The 18,528-nt window shown below is 50.7% G+C and overlaps 1 protein-coding gene across 1 annotated transcript; it reads right to left on the bottom strand.

Moving 5' to 3' along the window:
• Positions 1 to 7,317: 7,317 nt before the first annotated feature.
• On the bottom strand, positions 7,318 to 17,612 carry ANKRD60 (ankyrin repeat domain 60). The gene is made up of 4 exons (XM_043480569.1): positions 17,258 to 17,612; positions 12,391 to 12,521; positions 10,504 to 10,669; positions 7,318 to 7,622 (listed from the first exon to the last, which is right to left on the bottom strand). Exons 1-4 carry the CDS (start codon positions 17,610 to 17,612, stop codon positions 7,318 to 7,320), a joined length of 957 nt encoding a protein of 318 aa, XP_043336504.1.
• Positions 17,613 to 18,528: the final 916 nt, after the last annotated feature.

Below are 18,528 nucleotides of genomic sequence, written 5' to 3'. Positions count from 1 at the left end.
GGTGGGATGGGCTGATTCATGTTGATGTATGGCAGAAACCAACACATATTGTAAATCAATTATCCGCCAATTCAAAATAAATTTAAAAATAAAATGAATAAATAAAGGGAGAGGAAGAAATTAAATGCAACAGGGTCTACAACCTGTAGACGCACTCAGGTCTGGAGGGACAGGTTGGGTACCGTTAGCCCATCTGCGGTCTCGCTGCGCCACCTGGTGGCCACTTCGTCCACCCACCAGCGGCAGCAGCGCTCAGCAGCGCCACCTGGCCGGCAACCTCGAGTTGACCCCGGGAGACTTGGGGAGGGAGACTTGAGCCTGAATTCAAGGCTGAGATAGGAAGAAAATGCTCAGGAGCCCCGGGGGCCTGTCCTGCTATGGCTCTGATACAAAACGGTGTCGGTGGGGTGTGATTACCTGCTCTCCGTCCTGTGTTCTGCGCTGTCTAGTGGTGCCCGGCCCAGGGGTCCGTCCTGGCAAGAAGGCTCTGGGTAGGCACCCCTTTGAGAGATTTTATTTTATGCGTTTCACAAGCAGGCAAAGAGGCCCTTAGAGAGGTAACAGAGGTCTCAGCCAGGAAGTCCTCCCAGCCTGGCCGGTTCACGCCTGGAGAAGGATCATGGTCTGTGGGGGCATAGTTCAGTACTGTCCGGTGCTTGCGAGAACCATGGTTCAGAGTCAGACATCCTCACTCTGCCATTTACATGCTGTGTGACTCTGGACAACTTGCTGACTTCTCTGAGCTTCAGTTTCCTCAATGAAAACCAGGCCTGGATGGACTAGATGGTGTTCAGTGCTGCTCAGCGCCAGCATCCCTGGGAATCTGTGAGAAATCTCAGGCTCTGCTCCTGACGTAATGAATCCAGATCTCAGGAAGGGAAGCCCAGCAATCTGTGTCTTAACAAGCCCTTCCTGGGACCAATTTGCACTCAAGTTTGAGAACCTGTGACTCTCAGCATCTCTGAAACCGCTGAATGAGACAAAGCATTCGGGATGTCTGTTGGTCGCTCAGTCATGTCTGACTCTTTGTAACCCTGTGGACTCTAGCCTGCCAGGCTCCTCTGTGCATGGAATTCTCCAGGCAAGGATACTGGAGTGGGTAGCCATTTCCTTCACTGGCTGATCTTCCCCACCCAGGGTTCGAACCCATATCTCCTGCATTGAATCCAGATTCTTTACCGTTGGTGCCACCAGGGAAGCCATGTGGAATGTCTGGCCCAGGATAATTGCTCAATAAATGATTATTGTGATCCTCAAAGTTTGGAGAGCTCAGGTGGAAGGGGGTTCTCTTCTTTTCCTTTTTCTTATTTTTTTAGTTACAAATGTAACACATTCTGTTAAACATAGAATTATGTTATGACCCAGCGATTTCCCCTCCTGGGTATATACTCAAAAGAAACAGGTATTCAAACAAATCTTATACACCCAGGTTCATAGCAGCATTATTCACAACGGTCAAAAGATGGAAACAACCCAAATGTTCATCAACTGACTAGTGGATTCATGATAGTATATTATTCAGCCACAGAAAGGAATAGAGCACTGGTACACACTACAACATTGATGAACCCTGAAAACATCGTGCCAAGAAGCAACTACCTAAGGTCACACATTGTAGGATTCTGTTTGTGTGCAATATCCAAAAATGGGCAGATCCACAGAGCCAGAAAATGGATTAGTGTTTGTCGAGGGGTGGGGACAGTTACTGGGTCCGGGTTGTTTTTTTTTTTTTAGGGTTGATGAAAATGTTCTGGAACTGGATAGGACTGATGGTTACACAACACAGTGAATGCACTAATCATTAATGGCAAGTTTTATATTATGTGTCTTTTAGCACCGTAAAAGAAGACAAGACAGGCCTGCTGTGATCCTTCAGAGCTGTGCAGAGCAACCCTGCGGCCACAAAGCAAGCAACGCTAAGAGTTTAAGGACCTTTGACATCATCCTTTTGGCTCAAATAAATTTATGTCCACGTTTATTGGATTCACCTCCTTTTTAGGATTCTAAGTCCATGAGCTCATACACATTTCCTGGGCAACTTGCTGCTTTTCATGTAATGACATATCACAGACAACCCTCATGGCAACGCCTTGGCCTGGACATCAAATCATTTGTTGTTGTTTTGTTTTTGTTTTTTTTTTAATAGCTGCAAAATGTGGCACCATCCTTCCCCCATGGTGGGCACCTGGAGGGTTTCCAGGCACTCGCCACCAGAAACAGCTGCCATGAACACTGACACACGCATCTCATCATGGACCGGCGGGGGGGGGGCTTCATCTATGTCGTTGTTCAGGTGCTCAGTCGTGTCCAACTCTCTGTGACCCCATGGACTGCAACACACCAGGCTTCCCTGTCCTTCACCATCTCCCAGAGTTTGCTCAAACTCATCCCCATCGAGCCAGTGATGCCATCCAGCCATCTCGTTCTCTATTGCCCCCTTCTCCTCCTGCCCTCAATCTTGCCCACCATCAGGATCTTCTTGTCTCTGTAGGGGAGATTTCCACAGTGGGGTAGATGGGCCTTCTGAATACCTACGTCGTAATCTGGCAAGGCTGTAGGGTGCTGCAAGTTCCCCTCTGCGACACTAGAGGGCGCTGTGACCCAAACTCTGGCGTACACCGGGGCACACGCACACAGCACCACCAGATGGGACCACTGTTTATCATTTTTTCCAAATTGCAAATTGAAAGTGCGCACCCACCCAAGGGGTAGAAAGGATGTTGCGTGGAGGTACTGATTTGGTTCGACAACTTGGGTGGCTGTCCCCTCTGTTACTCGCCCAGGTTTGGGGGATCCACGGACCCTCACTGGACGCAATCAATGTTCTCCTCACAAAATGTGTGTTTGATGGACAATTTCGGGGGTTCAGGCTGAGAAGCCGTCTGAAAGTGCCCCTGGCTGAGCCCCACTCTCGAGTTTCCAGTGGGGCACAGGCTGCCGCAGCTCTGACATTTCCAGTGAGCACAAACAGCAGCGTTTTTCTAAATGTTAATGCGTTTCTGTGCCCTCTGCTGGGTGCTGGCGTAGTCAGGACACACTGCGGAGGCTGAGCTGAGAGGCTGGAATTTTCCTCTTACGCTAGAGCTTTTCTTTTTTTTTTCCTCTCTCTCTCCTGCAGAACTGGCCCTGAAGTTTTAAGTTCAGAAAGATTTTCTAGAAGTTTGCTGCGGAAGCCTTGTACTTAATACTAAAATCAGCAAAGTTGGAGAGAAATTTCTCTCTCCCACCCTGAGAATGATTAGTTCTGGATGGAGACTCTCATGGTATAAGGTTTGCTGAAAATTTATGAGGATTTCTGCACATGGGGAGTGTATTGATTCCCCAGTGAGTAAACATTTTAAGCAAATTAAGTGGTGGTAGCAGTCTTAGTAATAATGGATACTGTTTTTCAAGCATCTGCTCTGTGTCAGGCATTGCACCCCTCCCATGATAGCGGGGGCAGGTTTTTTTGCCCAAACGCTATGGAAGAAGAAACGGAGGCTCTGAGACATGAAGTTGCCTGGCCCAAGGCCATCCATCTGATGGCAGAGGGAAATCCTAAGTGGGACCTGCAGGATAGCCAGCCCAGGCCCTTTCTGAGGACCATCCACATTGGTCATCGCGACTAGGTTGGGATAGAGATGATGAGGGTCCCTGGAGAGGTGACAGTCTGCCCTGAGGTCATACACTAGTTAGGAGTGGAAATAAAAATAGAATCCCGGCCCACAGATACACTGAAAACAAGACGATGTCATTAAATCCTAGCAAAACACTGCTACCGGCAGAAGGTGGCCCTGTTTGTGTATCTTATAAAAAGGGTATTTGGGGGGCCAGCCGGGGGACCCGACCCTCTAACACCAAGCGGAGACTTTCCTCTTGTCGGAATTTAAAGGACTGAGAGTGATTTGAAAAGGGAATAACTTTCTCGCCCTGTGTTTTGATGGCCCTCACTGCAGCACCAGAGCCACTTAAAGTCCCCTGAGGCGCCACCAGTGGGTGCCCTTCCGCTTCTCTGGGAAGATCTGGTCAGTGTCTATGCTGCAGAAAAGGGAGCGTTCAGACCAGAGATGGGGGGAGGACCCCGTGGGCAGAACCCAGGCATGCAGCCTCTCAGCCGAGTCTTTGGAGAGTGATGGCCACATGCCCGAGACCCAGGCAGTGACTCGGCCGCGAGGGGTCCACAGGGGTGGCCAAGGCTAGTGACCATGTGGTGGGGGCACAGCTGTGCTTAGCATGAGCCATCCACTTCTCCAGAGAGGCTCCCCTTATCCCAATGGCTGTTTTCCTGGCTGACATAAGGTACCCTGGTAAGCAGGGTCCCCTCTGGTCAGGAGGCACTGAGGGATCCGAGGACATTGGACGGCTCTTCCATGGGGAGCCTGAGCTCAGAGATCATCTGTCTCTTGCTGATTAGAACTTGAGAGCCCAAGAAATGGCTCTAAATGGTCCTAAATGTTTCTCCTCTCTTCCCTCTCCTCGATCATCAATGATGGAGCTCACTTTAGCCAGTCTGCACCAAGCTCTCAGCTGAGAAGAGCTGGCATGTATTGAACGCCCCCTCCCAACAACCCGGGGGACCAGACACCATGAGCACCCTCCATCCTCCAGTAACCCAAGGCCACAGGGCAGAGCCACCAAGATGCAACCTGGGGTCCACTCTGACCCCCAGCCCTTACGTCCACACTTCCCTGGTAGCAATCCCACTCTGGCAGTTGAGTTCAGCCTCACAGGAGATACGAGAAACGGAGCAGGGAGATGGATATTATACCCAGATGATTGACCATAACTCCGAGGAAGCAAGTCACTCTCCACACAGAAGTGAGGCCCACCGGGTCAATGGCAGACCACCACTGCTTCACCACCAAAGACCACCCCCAGTACCTTGGGCCTAAAAGGATTTCAGGATCCTACACAAATGTTTAAGATCAACCCCTTAAAAAAAAAATTCTGTTGGCTCCAAAGTATGACCCCACAAAAGTTCAAATGTTGAATAAAATTGTCTGCAAAGTGTAACATGATTGCACCCAATTGCAGATCAACTCTTCTGAGGCTGTGGACAAATTTTATTGACAAGGCAATGCAAGCTTATTAGAATAGAACAGCTCGGATGTTAAGATTGTCTGAAAGGAAGAGTCCCCAGGACCTACAGGAGTGTTTCAATGACCCTGCCACGGACCAAGCAAAATGTCATCACAGTTTGGAACTTGTTCAGTTCCTGGCCAAGTGTTTAGCTGAACTGGGGGCAACGAAGACAGAGGGCTTCCCTCCAAAGTTTTGGGGACAAGTGTCAGGCAGTTGACTCTCCTAACAATAAAGCCAGGAGAGCAGAGCTCCCGGAAAACCCATGACTGTGAGTCACACCACTTGTTAAGTTAAAAGGGTGCCCAGGTCCCCCTGCCAACACACCTCATTAGCTAAATGAACTGACCCCACTGGGTGAGGCTATTTAATATCTGCCTATTGACTTTGGGGAACATCTGCCAAAAACAAGATCTCTGTTTTGACATAGTTGATGCCGAGCTGTATTTTTTTCCCCCGACTATTATTTGTCAAACAGATTGCTGAGCTGGGTCCAGCCACGTCCACCAAGCGTAAAGCCACATCATCATCACGGATCTTCCTTGCAAAGACAGCAGGAAATGCGGCCCATTGATGTAAAAGCTGAATCCAGTTCCAGTTCTTGGGATGTAAGTTGGAGAGGAGGGCGGCTGGGCTGCAGTGCCATTTTCCAGCTCCTTAAAAATCAGAACTTCAGAACCAGAGTTCTTGGAAAATGACTAAGTTCAGGTCTGAGACCAAAAAGAAAAAAAAAAAAAAATCTGCCAAAGCACATAACAGAACCGCAATGGTAGAGATGCTGCTGCCACACAGACTGGCCCTGGAAACTGCGTCAGGATTCAGGGCTTCAGAGAGACACATGTGGTTGTGGGTGCAAGGGGGGACAGCATCGCCCAGGAACACCCACGGCCATTCCCGCCCTGAGGTTTTGGAGCCAGGGAACAGTCCGAGGAGTCCTGGATTGTTTCCACCCATCTCCCAGGTGAAACAAGTTGGTTTGATGATGCTTGGCAGTCCCATCCATGTGCCTCAAATCTTCTTCTCCTTTTGTACCATATGCTGATCTTAAAATAATTCAAAAGAAAAGCAAGTGAAAGTCCCTCAGTCCTGTCCAACTCTTTGCGACCCCATGGAAGTCGACCCCATACAGTCCATGGAAGTCTCTAGGCCAGAACACTGGAGTGGGTAGCCTTTCCCTTCTCCAGGGGATAATTCAAGGCAAGACTTAAAAATCAGGATTTAGATTAAAAAGCCGGGTTCCCAGCTCTGGAAAGCTCTAGCTGCCTTTGGCTCACTTACTTGCTGGAGCTGAGTAGCAGCATCTTCTTCAGGCAAGGGTTGGGGGGTGGGGGACACGTCAGTCTGCTCCAGTCCTCACCCCTCCCTCGGGTCTCCCACACCCGCCTCATCACTCACATGGCAGCTTTTGTGGGCTATTGAGCCCAGAGTCCAACATAGACACTGCCCTCTAGTAAGGATGCTGGAGCTCCCCCAGTTCTAGCAGGAAAGGAGAAAGCTAACGCAGGGGAGGAGGGTGCTTGGACCTTTGGGGATGGGACAAAAGGCAAAAAAGAAGCTGCCAGTGCAAACTTTCTCTTTTATGAGCTCATCATCATCTTTTGCACTGGTCTCCTTTAAATCCAATGTCAACTCACCCCCTTTCACCAAGAGTAACCAGGTGCCCCTTGTGGACAACCAAGCTGGGATGTCCCCTGGCCAGCCTAGCTTCTCACCCCAACCCTACCTCTGACTCAGGCAGCAGACCCCTCCAGGAAGGCTCAGAAGAACTTCTGGAACATTGCGAGCTCCGGGAGCATCTTGTTCCATGAATTTAACAAGCTGGAATTCACAGGTGGCACCGCCCACCACCCACATTGCGACAATTGCCCGCACTGGTTCTGCACCATAACAACAAGAGTTACTCTCGTTGTGTCCATTACCCCTATTATGGGGATGCATTAGACGGTGTCCGGATGGGAGAGGAGGTAATTGGTCCACATCACCCCAAGCAGCGTTACTGGGTATAATGAACAAATAGCTCGAAATTAAAGGCTGGCGTGGGAGTCTGTTAGGTCCATAATGGGTTAGGAAATGAACACAAAGTCACCCACTTCTATCAGTATTCTCGCCCATGTCATTTGCAAACAGGACAGATCATTTCGTGTCTGATTCAGATTAATTGCCATGTTTCCCTGAATTTCTGCTCACCCACGGCCACTGGTCACCGTGGACCTGAACTCTGGAAAGTTACTCCGAGTCAGTGTCAATATGCAAACGTTCCTACACTTTGCCCTCCTTCTTGGTGCCGAACCCGGCCTTGACTCTCTGGAAAGCCTTGTTCACCGCAGGGTCCAGTGGGTCCTTAGTCCCCATCTTCACCAGCCAGTAGAAGAGGAACATCCGTCGCTCGCTCTGGGTGCGGTTCAGGCGGCGGGCGAGGGACATGGGCGTCTCCCCCTTGGCGTCCTTGTCGTTGATGGAGGCCCCATAGGTAAGCAAGAGGCTGATACAGTCCAGCCGGCTCATGGCTGCAGCCACATGCAGGGGCGTCCTGCCCACGGGGGATCTTCCCTGACAGTTGGCACCTGGGAAATAAAACAGTGGGCTCAGGGAGGGCCACCCCGCTGGCCAGAGCCCACCTTCAGAAATCTGTTCAAGAAGAGACTCACGGGGAGGGGCCGAGGTTTGGGAAGGAATGCTTGGGAGAATGCATAACTGCTCCCCACCCTGGTACCCAGTGCCAGGGTGGGGTCACTCCTGTCTCCCCCCCAACCAGCATCCAGCCCTGCTTCACCTCCAGGCTCCTCTGGTGGCAAAGACCTTTCTACAACCTTCGCTCAAATCCTTGGGGCGATATTCTAGGTCTTCACTGCTCTGCCCTACCCACCTCCCCTTAAGACTCCAGCATTACTCATCCCCCAACTCAGCGATCTTCCGCCCCCACCGCCCCATGCTTCACTTACACCAGCCTTCTAGCTTTATCCTTTCAACACACCTGCTCCCTTCCCTTGCCCCAGGATCTTCGCACATGCTGTTTCCTTTGCTAAAAACACTCTCATCCTTCCCGCCCCGCCCTTGGGATAACCCTATGTTTCTTGAGGTTTCATTCACTTCCTCAGGAAAACGCTCCTTAGTCCTCCTCCCCAAGAATCCCCCTGTGCACAGTTTAGTCATGTCTGACTCTTTGTGACCCCACAGACTGCAGCCCGCCAGGCTCCACTGTCCATGGGATTCTCTGGGCAAGAATACCGGAGTGGGTTGCCACGCCCTCCTCCAGGGGATCTTCCCAACCCAGGGATCAAACTCTCATCTCTTACATCCACCTGTGTTGGCAGGAGGGTTCTTTATCACTGAGCTACCTGGGGAGCCCCTGCGTTTGTTCAATAGATGTTCTGCGTCTCCAGAACATTCTGTGCACGACTGACCATGGAATTAATTATTTGTAATAATTTGCTGACTTCCCTTCATAAATTCCACATGGGCAGAAAACACTCTTGTTTTGATCATTGCTGTTTTCATCCCCAGCACGTAGCCTGGGCGATGCCTGGAGAAGACAGGCCCCTGGAAGATGTCAGAGGCCGGGCGGCATGACTCACGGATGGACTTCACTTGGATTGAATCCCTCACTGCCTCCTGCAGATGGGTGGGCTAATGACAGGTGTCCAATATGGACTTGTTGAATTGAATCAAATTCTGGATAACAAATACCATGACAGAGAGAACAAGGCAATTCAATTACACGCAGCTGACATTTCAGTAGCCAGTTTTTATGAGCTATGACTGGTCAGTGAGGTAAAGTTTTAAATGGGTTCTCACAACACCCTGCCTTGGCCCCAGCACCTCTTTACAGCTATTGTCTGCAAAGGACAGAAAACTTTGCCAAGCCGGCTGTAATTTTTTAACTGGTGCTTTCAAATACATCACGGTTCCATCAGAGTGAAAATGACTTTTTATGAGCTTAAAGGACTGCTGGGCTGTGAAAAGCCCATATTTCATCACACAACAGGAGACGTGCAGAGAGAGGGGAGGACCATCACAAAAACCCCTACCCTTCACACACACACGGCCTGTCATCCTGCCCAAGCATCGGAGATGTTTTCCCAGCTTGGTTGGTGAAAGTGGGGGAAAGAGCACAGACAGCCTGGGATCAAAGCCAAAGGCTGGGAAGAGGGGGTCTAATCTGGAGCCAAGTTGATGTGGGAGATCCTCAGATGAAGCCCCCTCCTGAGCCCCAAATAAGTGTGTGCATGCTCAGTCATGTCTGACTCTTTGCAACCCCATGGACTGTAGTCCACCAAGGCTCCTCTGTCCATGGGATTCTCCAGACAAGAATACTGGAGTGGGTTGCCATTCCCTTCTCCAGGGGATCTTCCTGACCCAGGGATCAAACAGGCACCTCCTGCATTGGCAGGCAGGTTCTTTTATCACTGAGCCACCTGGGAAACCATTGATCAAATACTATGTTCTTTTTCTGGAGGAAGCTGGTGGCCTGGGATGTCTGACACGGTTTTCTCATGTTTTTGAGTGGTCTGCACCTCAATCCCAGGCCTCTTTTCCCCAAAACACTCTACATCCAGGAAGGAAGCTCAGGCAAAGCCCTTTAACTGGGAGACAAGCCAGGATAAGGCTTCTGTGTCTGTGAACAGAGAGAGTAATTGCCCTTTGGTGGAGGAGAGATGAAAACGAGGGTGTGGGACAAACAATTCAAAGGCTTGGAGAAAGGAGACTGGCCAGCTTGCCAGCTACCAAGGGAGGGATGTCAGCATGGGGCTAGACTCCTTGGGCAGAAAGAGGACCCCAGGTGGGGAAGAAATAACAGGATGGGTTGGGAATATCTCCAGCAGGGTCTGGTTGGACACTATGAACCAGGAAGCCCTGTGACTTGGTGTCCTGAAAAATTCTGTCTTCCTGAGTCCTGACCAAGAGAGGCAACACAGCCTCTGGTTAGCATGTCCTCAGACCCCTCAGACAGTGACCAATGGGGGCCTTAATTGGTGGTTGACAAACTTAGGTCCAGGAAACCACTACTGAGTGGACCGGGAGGGCAAGTCACTGTGTCCCCCTTTCCCACAAAAGCCCCCTACTCTTGAGCATACTCAATGGACGCGAAGAAGAAGCTGATCCACTAAGTCGTGTCCAATTCTTCACGACCCCATAGGCTGTCGCCTACCAGGCTCCTCTGTTCATGGGATTTTCCAGGCAAGAACAGTGGAGTGGGTTGCTGTTTCCTTCTCCAGGGGATCTTCCCGACTCAGGGATTGAACTCAGGTCTCCCGCATTGCAGACAGACTCTTTACCGTCTGAGCCACCAGGAAAGCCCCTCAATGGACCTGAGTTTGAGCTGGCTCTGGGAGATGGTGAAGGACAGGGAAACCTGGCGTGCTGCAGTCCATGAGGCTGCAGTCAGACATGACTTAGTGACTGAACACCAACCATGTGAACATACCCAGCGGCTATGAGATTTACCATGTTCTAGAAGGTATTGCACAGCCTCCGAGTGACCCCTGTGTGAGGCAACATACAAGGCCACGAACGCTCTCTGGGAAATCCACTTCTTCCACTGCCTGTCGTCAAAACGCCCCGAGTTTGCAGTTCGGTAGAAAGTGTCTTCGGCAACGCCGAGGCAAGCCAGCTGGACGAGACACACAGTTACACGCGTGAGTCGCAGTGACTTCAGGAGCATAGAGGCACCTGGCTGGTGGGTCCCAGGACACCCTGGTGGGGAAGTCAGCTAGGAAGCCACGTGCAGGAGGGGGATGGGACAGGCCGGGTGGGTGGGGTCGGGGGGACAGCAGCCCCTAGGGGAAGGAGAAGCTGGAAGCCAGCCACGGGTAGCTCTCTCTGCACGTCCAGGAAACACAAATTTACCACCAGACAGGCTCGGGAGGCAGGAAATTCTTCCTGTCCATGTTTTGAAGAGAGAAAAATAGCTTTTCTGGGTGTCCAGAGGAAGGGGGCTGCAGCCCTGAAGGAAGACCCCCACCGACACCAAACTCCCCCCACCTCCAAGGGAGCACGCACTCCTAGGGAGAGTTGACGAACCCTGGCCTTCCGGTCTATTCTTAGGCCCATTGTCTCCGTTAACATTCAGGACACTCTGAACTCTGCTGTCAGGTGAATAACAGCCCTGGGACAGAATCTTCTCATGGAGAGTTAAAGCTTTGAGACCCGGAGGAAGGCTGTGGCTCCAACAGAGAGGACCCCAGTCCCTGATGCGGGGGGTGATGAGAGTTCTGGCCCAAGACAAGGGTGGGGGGACTCACCCCACATTCAGAGCAAGAGTCAGAGAGCCCAGAATGGACACAGCCTGAGAGGAGTCCAGGGAAGGCAGAGGCGGGGAGAAATGCAGAGAAGGAGCCAAAGAGTTGCGCAAACATCGGCGGGGGTGGGGGGAGTGGGCTCTAAGGCTCTTGCTCCAGGGCAACAGGGTTGCTGGGTCCTGGCCCTGCCTTCCTTAGAGCCCACCGCCGCTCCCCAGAACCCCATCCCAACCACCCCCTCAATCCGCATCCCAGCCAGAAGTGAACTGTCTCCTCCACAAATTCATAGCTTCTCCCCGGAATTTATTTTCCACAAAGAACTTGCACTCGCCCCCTGTGTCTGCGTGATTCACCTTCACTGTTGGGTAGACATTTCCTCCTCCTGTCTCACTCCCACCCCCGCCCCACACCAGAGCCCTGCTCAAGGCCTGGCCAAGGGTCAGGGCATCTTCTGTGTTTCCAAGCCTCTCCCTGTCAGGTGGGTTAGACTCCCAGGACTTATTTTCTGCAGCGTCGAATTCTCTGGACCACGCAGTTCCAACTTATCTGGCATCCTCCGTGGTTAAATTAGGTTTTCAACTTTACCAAATATACTTGTGGCGCTAGTGGTAAAGAATTCTCCTGCAATGCAGGAGACCCAGGTTCAATCCCTGGGTCGGGAAGCTCCCCTGGAGAAAAGAAGGGCAACCCACTCCAGTATTCTTGCCTGGAGAATCCCATGGACAGAGGAGCCTAGTGGGCTACAGTCCATGGGGTGGCAAAGAGTCGGACACAACTGAAGAGACTTAGAATGCTCGCAAATATACACATGAATAGAAAAAGGGCTGGCCTGGTTCCTTTCGGGGTGGAGTGACTGGGTTACAAACCACAAGTCCGTGGACAGGGCGAAACCGCAAAGCCAAACAACAAATGGAAACACTCGATTTGATCATGATGACAAGTCGTTGTTATTGTTCTCTCTACTCTGCAACTTTCAACAAATATTCACAATAAAGAACAAGCAACTTCCCCCTACACACACACACACACACACGCACACAAACTACAGTTGCTTCATGAAGTATAATATCCATTTAAAGAAGCATGAAAACACCTTACTGGAATCCCCTTCCACAGCCGCCAAAACCAGCTCCGTCCATCCATCATAGTGCCAGATACATAATGAAATAATTCCACCAGGAATAACGTCGTGGAACTTCAGCGTAGCGTCATCCATCAAAATTCCTATGGGGAATAATTTTTATCTTTAAAAAGAAAAATCAGGCATTAAAGATAAATTGTTACACTGGTTTAGTCAAGAGATTATCTTATTTGTGATATTTGGGTATCACAAAAATACTTTGAGACACTTGAGCACCAGTCTCATTTGATGAAACCACGTATGTCTACTTGTGGTAGCTGATATTTTTTAGAAAATAAATTTGGCTTAACTCAAAGAGAAGCCAAACCTTCCCCCCCCCACCAAAAAAAGCAATAAATCATAAAATTCTATAATTATAACTTGCGTGTGTGCATGCTAAGTCACTTCAGTAATGTCCAACTTTTTGCCACCCTATGGACTGTAGCCTGCCAGGCTCTTCTGTCCATGGGGTTCTCCAGGCAAGAATGCTGGAGTGGGTTGCCATGCCCTTCTGCAAGGGGATCTTCACAACCCAGGGATCAAACCACACCTCTTATGTCTCTTGCATTGACAGGCAGGTTCTTTACCACTAGTGCCACCTGGGAAGCCCAATTATAACTTGACCCATCACAAAAAAAAAAAAAAAAAAAAACATGAAGTGAACAAAAGTCATTTCAGGAGGCCAACTCTAAGTAGAACTATTTGAAGTAACTGTACATTACAGACAGGGCACAATGTGGTTTTACAAGTTATATACCTTTAAACTAAAATACTGATTCTCGTTAATGTTGTCATCAGTTAGCTTAAAGAGGTAATAATGAGAAAAAATTGTTGGATCTTTCAAATTATAGCCTATGGCAGCATTTCTCAACCTCTGCATTCGTGACCCTTGTAGCCAAATGACTATCTGCTGTGGGGTCTTCCTGGACATTGTAGGGTCTTTACAGTATTCCTGGCCTCTACCCGCAAGGTGACAGCAGACCGCTCAGCTAGGTGTGACCACTGAAATGTCTCTAGACATTGCCAGATGGCCTCCAGGGGGACAAAATTGCCCCAGTGGAGACCCTATGGTAATATGAGCATCTCCATGTCAACCCCCACCATAATTTGGACTTGGTATGGAAGAACATCCTGTCTATGTGTCATCACCCAAAACTGCCCCTTACTCATACCCTTGGGGGAAGACGGTCAGAATTAGTAGAAGAGGACTGTAGAACATTTTAAGAACATTAAGAATGAAGTTGATTTCAGTTTAGCTTTGGAAATGCACACACACACATCTTCCTATCCGGCCACCTGTAACCTGGCTGAAGGATTAATCTGCTTTTTCCAATAAGCAGACCTTAGAATAGAATGTCTCAACTCTGCCCAGGTTGGATTATCATTTATTCCGAGTAGAATTTGTGAGCATTTTTGGTTTCATGATTGAGTGATTACTAAGTGCAAGGACTCAGCACCCACATTCTTTAATCTTCACGACAAGCCAGGTTGGCTGGTCCATTTGCCGCAGAAGCAGACGGAGGCTCACGTGGCCAGCGAACGGCAACACCAGGACTCCAACCAGCCCTGCCTCTCCTGGATGCCCTGCGCCCCTCGCTCTAGACTCTGTTGGCACTCTTTGGCTCCCAGCAACTCCAATTGGTGGATGGAAACGTGGAATAGCGATTAGCAAATCTGTTCATTAGGGTCTTATTTGTGGTTCTCATACTGAGGAAACTCAGTAATTAGTCTAAGTAAGACAACTCGACCACTCCCTAACAACTTTGAAAAAACTGGAGCAAGGCTGTGTTTCTCCGAGAAAGACAAGAGCACAATTCACACAAGCTAAACAGCTCATAGAGAAAATCAGAGCACATTCTCCTTTTACAGGCAGGCAGCAACTGCCTTCAGCTCAGACAAATACTAATTATCACCCGCTAAATAAATTATTAGAGTTGACAACAGACGTGGGAAGGCGGCCCGCCTGCAGGAGAACGCTCACCCCCTTTTAGAGTTAAGTCTTTCAGGGTTTTCACACACATTATCTCATTTGATCCTCCCTGGCAACCTCTGAGGTGGGTAAAGAGGCGTCAGGCTGATTGTTGGCAGAAGCCCAAATTTCTTCCATCACCGTGGTATACCTTCTCTCTTGTTTGCCGTCAACAGTAAGGATGGCAACCGCAAGAGAGGTCAAGCTTCTAACAGTTGCTAAGTGCTTGCTGACTAACAGGATTGTGACATCAGTGTTAAGCCACTTCGTCTCTTTCTTTCCCTCTTAGCTTTCCCGAATGTATCACTCGGCATAGTTCATGGGTGAAAATAAATTAACAGGAGGGATGTCAGACATCTGCAGTTCAGGACACATAATTCTCGAATTACTTGCTTTGGAACTCTTACTAAGTACTTCCATAGCTCAGTTCACTTTTAACACATTAAATCCAGGTACCTTTCTTTCCACATAAAACCTCAAAAATGCTCTTAAGCATCTTTCAAATACTGCTCTAGCAAAGCAAATACATCACGAAAAATGCTTAACCGATATCCAAGAGGGCAAAGGAAAGGACTTTGGTCTTCAGTATGCATTCTGAGTTTCTGGAGTCATTTCTGCCTAAAGGAGGAAACAGCGCTGAGGATTCCAGAGCTAATGGGGCTGTGGTTTAGAGATCAGGAAGCTGAGCCCCAGAAGGGCAATGTCTGGGAGCCTGGAGCTCGGGGAGACAGACTGCTTCAAGTCTTCATCTCTATTGCTTCACGGCCCCTGCAGTATAACTGCAGTCTCTCTGCGCCACTGGCTGTTCACTTTCTCTGCGCAGCAGCCCAGAGAGTTTTTTTCCACCTTTGTTTTCTTGTTTTTGCATTGATTTCAAGCAGGTGGGGAGATGGTGGAGGTTGGGGGGCTTTGATCCTGCTCTCATATTCTAAATATCATAGGGATGGGATGGGGACAGGCAGACCCACGAGCTGAGGGAAGGAGACCCTAGGGGGAGAAAATGTGCTCTGGGCCCTTGCTCTCCACTGGATGTTTCCTCTGTGGGGTTTATCTGGACAGGAGACCTTGGGGTGCTGAGTCAGTCACAGTGAGCTTTGGGTGCTGGGTTCTGATTCCGGTTGGGCTAGCTTTGAGCTCCTGACCTGGACAAGGAGGCAGCTTGAGATTCGAGGTCCTGATACGGACTGGGTCAGTGCCAGTATTTGGGGTTCAAATGTGGACAGGGTTTGTTTTGAGATTTGGGGTTCTGATGGAGGCAAGGTTTGCGCTCTGCCTGGGGGTCCTGCTGTGGGAAGGGTCTGTTCTGGGATGTGGAGTCCTTCTGTGGGAAGGATTTGTTTTGGCATTTGGGGGTCCTGGATAGCATAGGGGTGAGGAATTGGACAGGTCTGCCCTGGGATTCAGGTGTCTCAGTGGCGACAGGTTCTGCTATGAGATTCAGAGTCCTGATATAGGCAGGGTTTGGTCTTGAACTTGGAGTTTTAGATGTGACTAAGGCTGATGTGGGATTTGGGTTTCAATCACAAGCAGAGTTTGCTTTGAGTCTGGGGGGTCCTCATGCGGACAAGGCTTATTTTGAGCTTTGTCTTCCTTACACACATATGGCTGGCTTAAACCTTGGAGTGCAAACGTGATTTTCATGGAGGTTTGGGGTTCAGATATGGGTACACTGGACTTGAGCTTTGGGGTCCTGTTGTGGGCGGAATCTGTCTCATGCCTCAGAGCTCTTCTGAAGACTCTTGGCCTGGGCTTCTGGTGTAGTCACAGTGAGCTGTCAGACGTGGGCAGAGTTCATTTGGGGGTCTGACATCTTTATGTAGACACAGATGGCTGACGGAGTGGGGTTCAAATGCGTGATTGGTTAGGCAGAGATGAGGGACTCAGAATTGAGCCCATCTGCTCTGGGATTCAGGTTTCTGTTGTGAGCAGGGGTCCCTTGGGGATTGTATTTGAGGTTCAAACATGAGTGTGGTTTGTGGAGAGATATGGGTTCTGAGGCGCACACTTTGTTTAAGGCCCTAGTGTTCTTGAGTCTACACGGCTGCTGGGGGATTCAGGGTTCTCATGGTCACTTGGCTAGTCTGGGGATTAGGGGGTTCATTCTTGGGCAGGTTGGTTCTTGGCTTGAGGGCCCTAAAGTGAGCAGGGCTTGTTCCAAGCTCTAGTGTCCTTGTGTGGACACCTTTGCCAAAGAATCCGGGGTTCTGAAGTAGCCACGGTAACCCTGGAGATTTGGGCTAAGTTTTGGGCAAGCTTGTTCTGGGCTTGGGGTCCTTGCATGGATATAACTGAATGGTGGATTGGGGGTCCTGGTGTCCCACAGCACAGCACAGAGACTAGAAGTTTGCCTCCATGTGGGGGCCTGACATAAGCAGGTTTGTGGGGTCCTGCTGAGGACAGATGTTTCAGGCTTGAGGTCTTGTGTGACCCTGCCGGCTTTGGGACTCGGGTCCCTGATGAAGACATGGGAGACTGAGGGTCTGGGTGTCTGAGGGTCCTAGAGGGGTGGACAGCGTCTGGTTTGGGATTGGGGGCTCTGACTGGGACTGGGTTGACTCAGGTTGGCAGGATGGACTAGACAGCTGGCTTTGAGATTGGAGGATTTGCTACTGATCAGGGTCTTGCTGCGGACAGGGTTTGCCTGGAGATCTGAGGCCTAACATGAACCCGGCTTTTCTGGAATGGGGAAGTCCCTAGGTGGCCAGGATTGGTTTTTCCACCTGGGGTTTCATGGTGTGGGATTTGTTTTGACCCATCTGGGGGTCTTCATCTGGGCCGGCTTCCCTTCCCCCACTGTAGGTTCAGAGGGGACTTGGCACCCGGGGTGGAGAGGAGTACACGTGGCCAGGAAAGGGGTCGGGCAAGGGCCACCTTGGTCCAGGTACTGCAGCCGCTGCAGGTTGAAGGGGATGCCGGCTGTTAGGTCCAGCTCCTCTTTGAGCTCCCGCACCGTCATGTTGCTGCGGCAGTTTGTCACTCGGAACATCTCCCCGGAATCTTCCAGCAGCACCCGCATGGCGAAGACATCCGGGACCACGTCAGTCGCGTGGTTCACGGCCTGCGGGTCCCCGACGTGGCTCCGGCCGCGGGTGCTGGCCCGGAGCTGCAGGGAGCGGGGCCGTGGGCCGGCGGAGTCCGCCCACGGCGTGGGCGGCCCGGCTGCAGCGGGGTCCGGGCGAATGGTGCCCCCCGGCGGCGTCGCTGCCTCCGCTGCCCTCCTCCGCATGGCCCGCCACCGGGCCCCAGCCGCTTGGCCGCGTCTTGCGCGCGTTATCCGCGCTCCACGAAGTGGTCGCGCGTCACTGCCGCCCCCGCCCCTCCCCCGGACAGCTGAACCCCCCTCCCCGCGGTGGGCCGATGGGCCGCAGTTAACCAAAGCGGGCTTCCTGTGGACCCGGTGCAGCTTCTTGAATAAGCGGAATGGCCACACGTGCTTCTAAAACAGTGGGGAGATTTACTGAGATCAATACAGGGGCATCACCACGTGGCGTGCGCCCCGGCGCCATACCCCCAGCTCCCCTTCCCAGCTGAACGTCAGGTCCTTTAAGCGGGAAAGCTGTGGCCTCTTCTCCTTGTCTGTTTAAAATACAGTCATTGCACAATTCGGGGCCAACTACCTGTAGGAATTATGCCTGAATAACGCTCTAAATCATCTTTTGCATGCATCCTCTATGGAGAGTTGTAAAGTGCAGTCTTTAGTCATGCTTTAAAATCGTATTTCGAGCATGAACGAAAAAGGCAACATTGCAGAAATATGACTCCTTTCAAGCAGATCTGGACCCAACCTGACAGTGAGGGGTGGGGGGTGGGGGGATAAAAGATACTGGGCCACCCCGGAAGTGAGAGATGGACTCTCCCGAAAATTTGCAAATCTGCACTGAAATCCATCAGTGCTGAAAACGCTCTGGGATTCTTGGAGTGAGAAAGTGCCGAAGAAAACACTATGAGAAGGACAGTGAAGGACGTGTCCACTTAGGGACGGTCTGAGACAGTTCTGTTGCTGAGATGCCTTTCAAGGCAGCTCTATTGGTGAGAAACCAGCTTGTGCTTTTCCCTTATATTGCCAGAGGAGGCTGAGTCAGATCACAGACACTCAACGCTGCATCTGTGACCTAACATGTAAAGACCTAAACTGATGAGAA

Source organism: Cervus canadensis, chromosome 10 (genome assembly GCF_019320065.1).
Source record: "Cervus canadensis isolate Bull #8, Minnesota chromosome 10, ASM1932006v1, whole genome shotgun sequence".
NCBI classification, from domain to species: domain Eukaryota; kingdom Metazoa; phylum Chordata; class Mammalia; order Artiodactyla; family Cervidae; genus Cervus; species Cervus canadensis.
The sequence above is the reverse complement of the archived record's forward strand: the minus strand, read 5'-3'. Positions and strand labels throughout refer to the sequence as shown.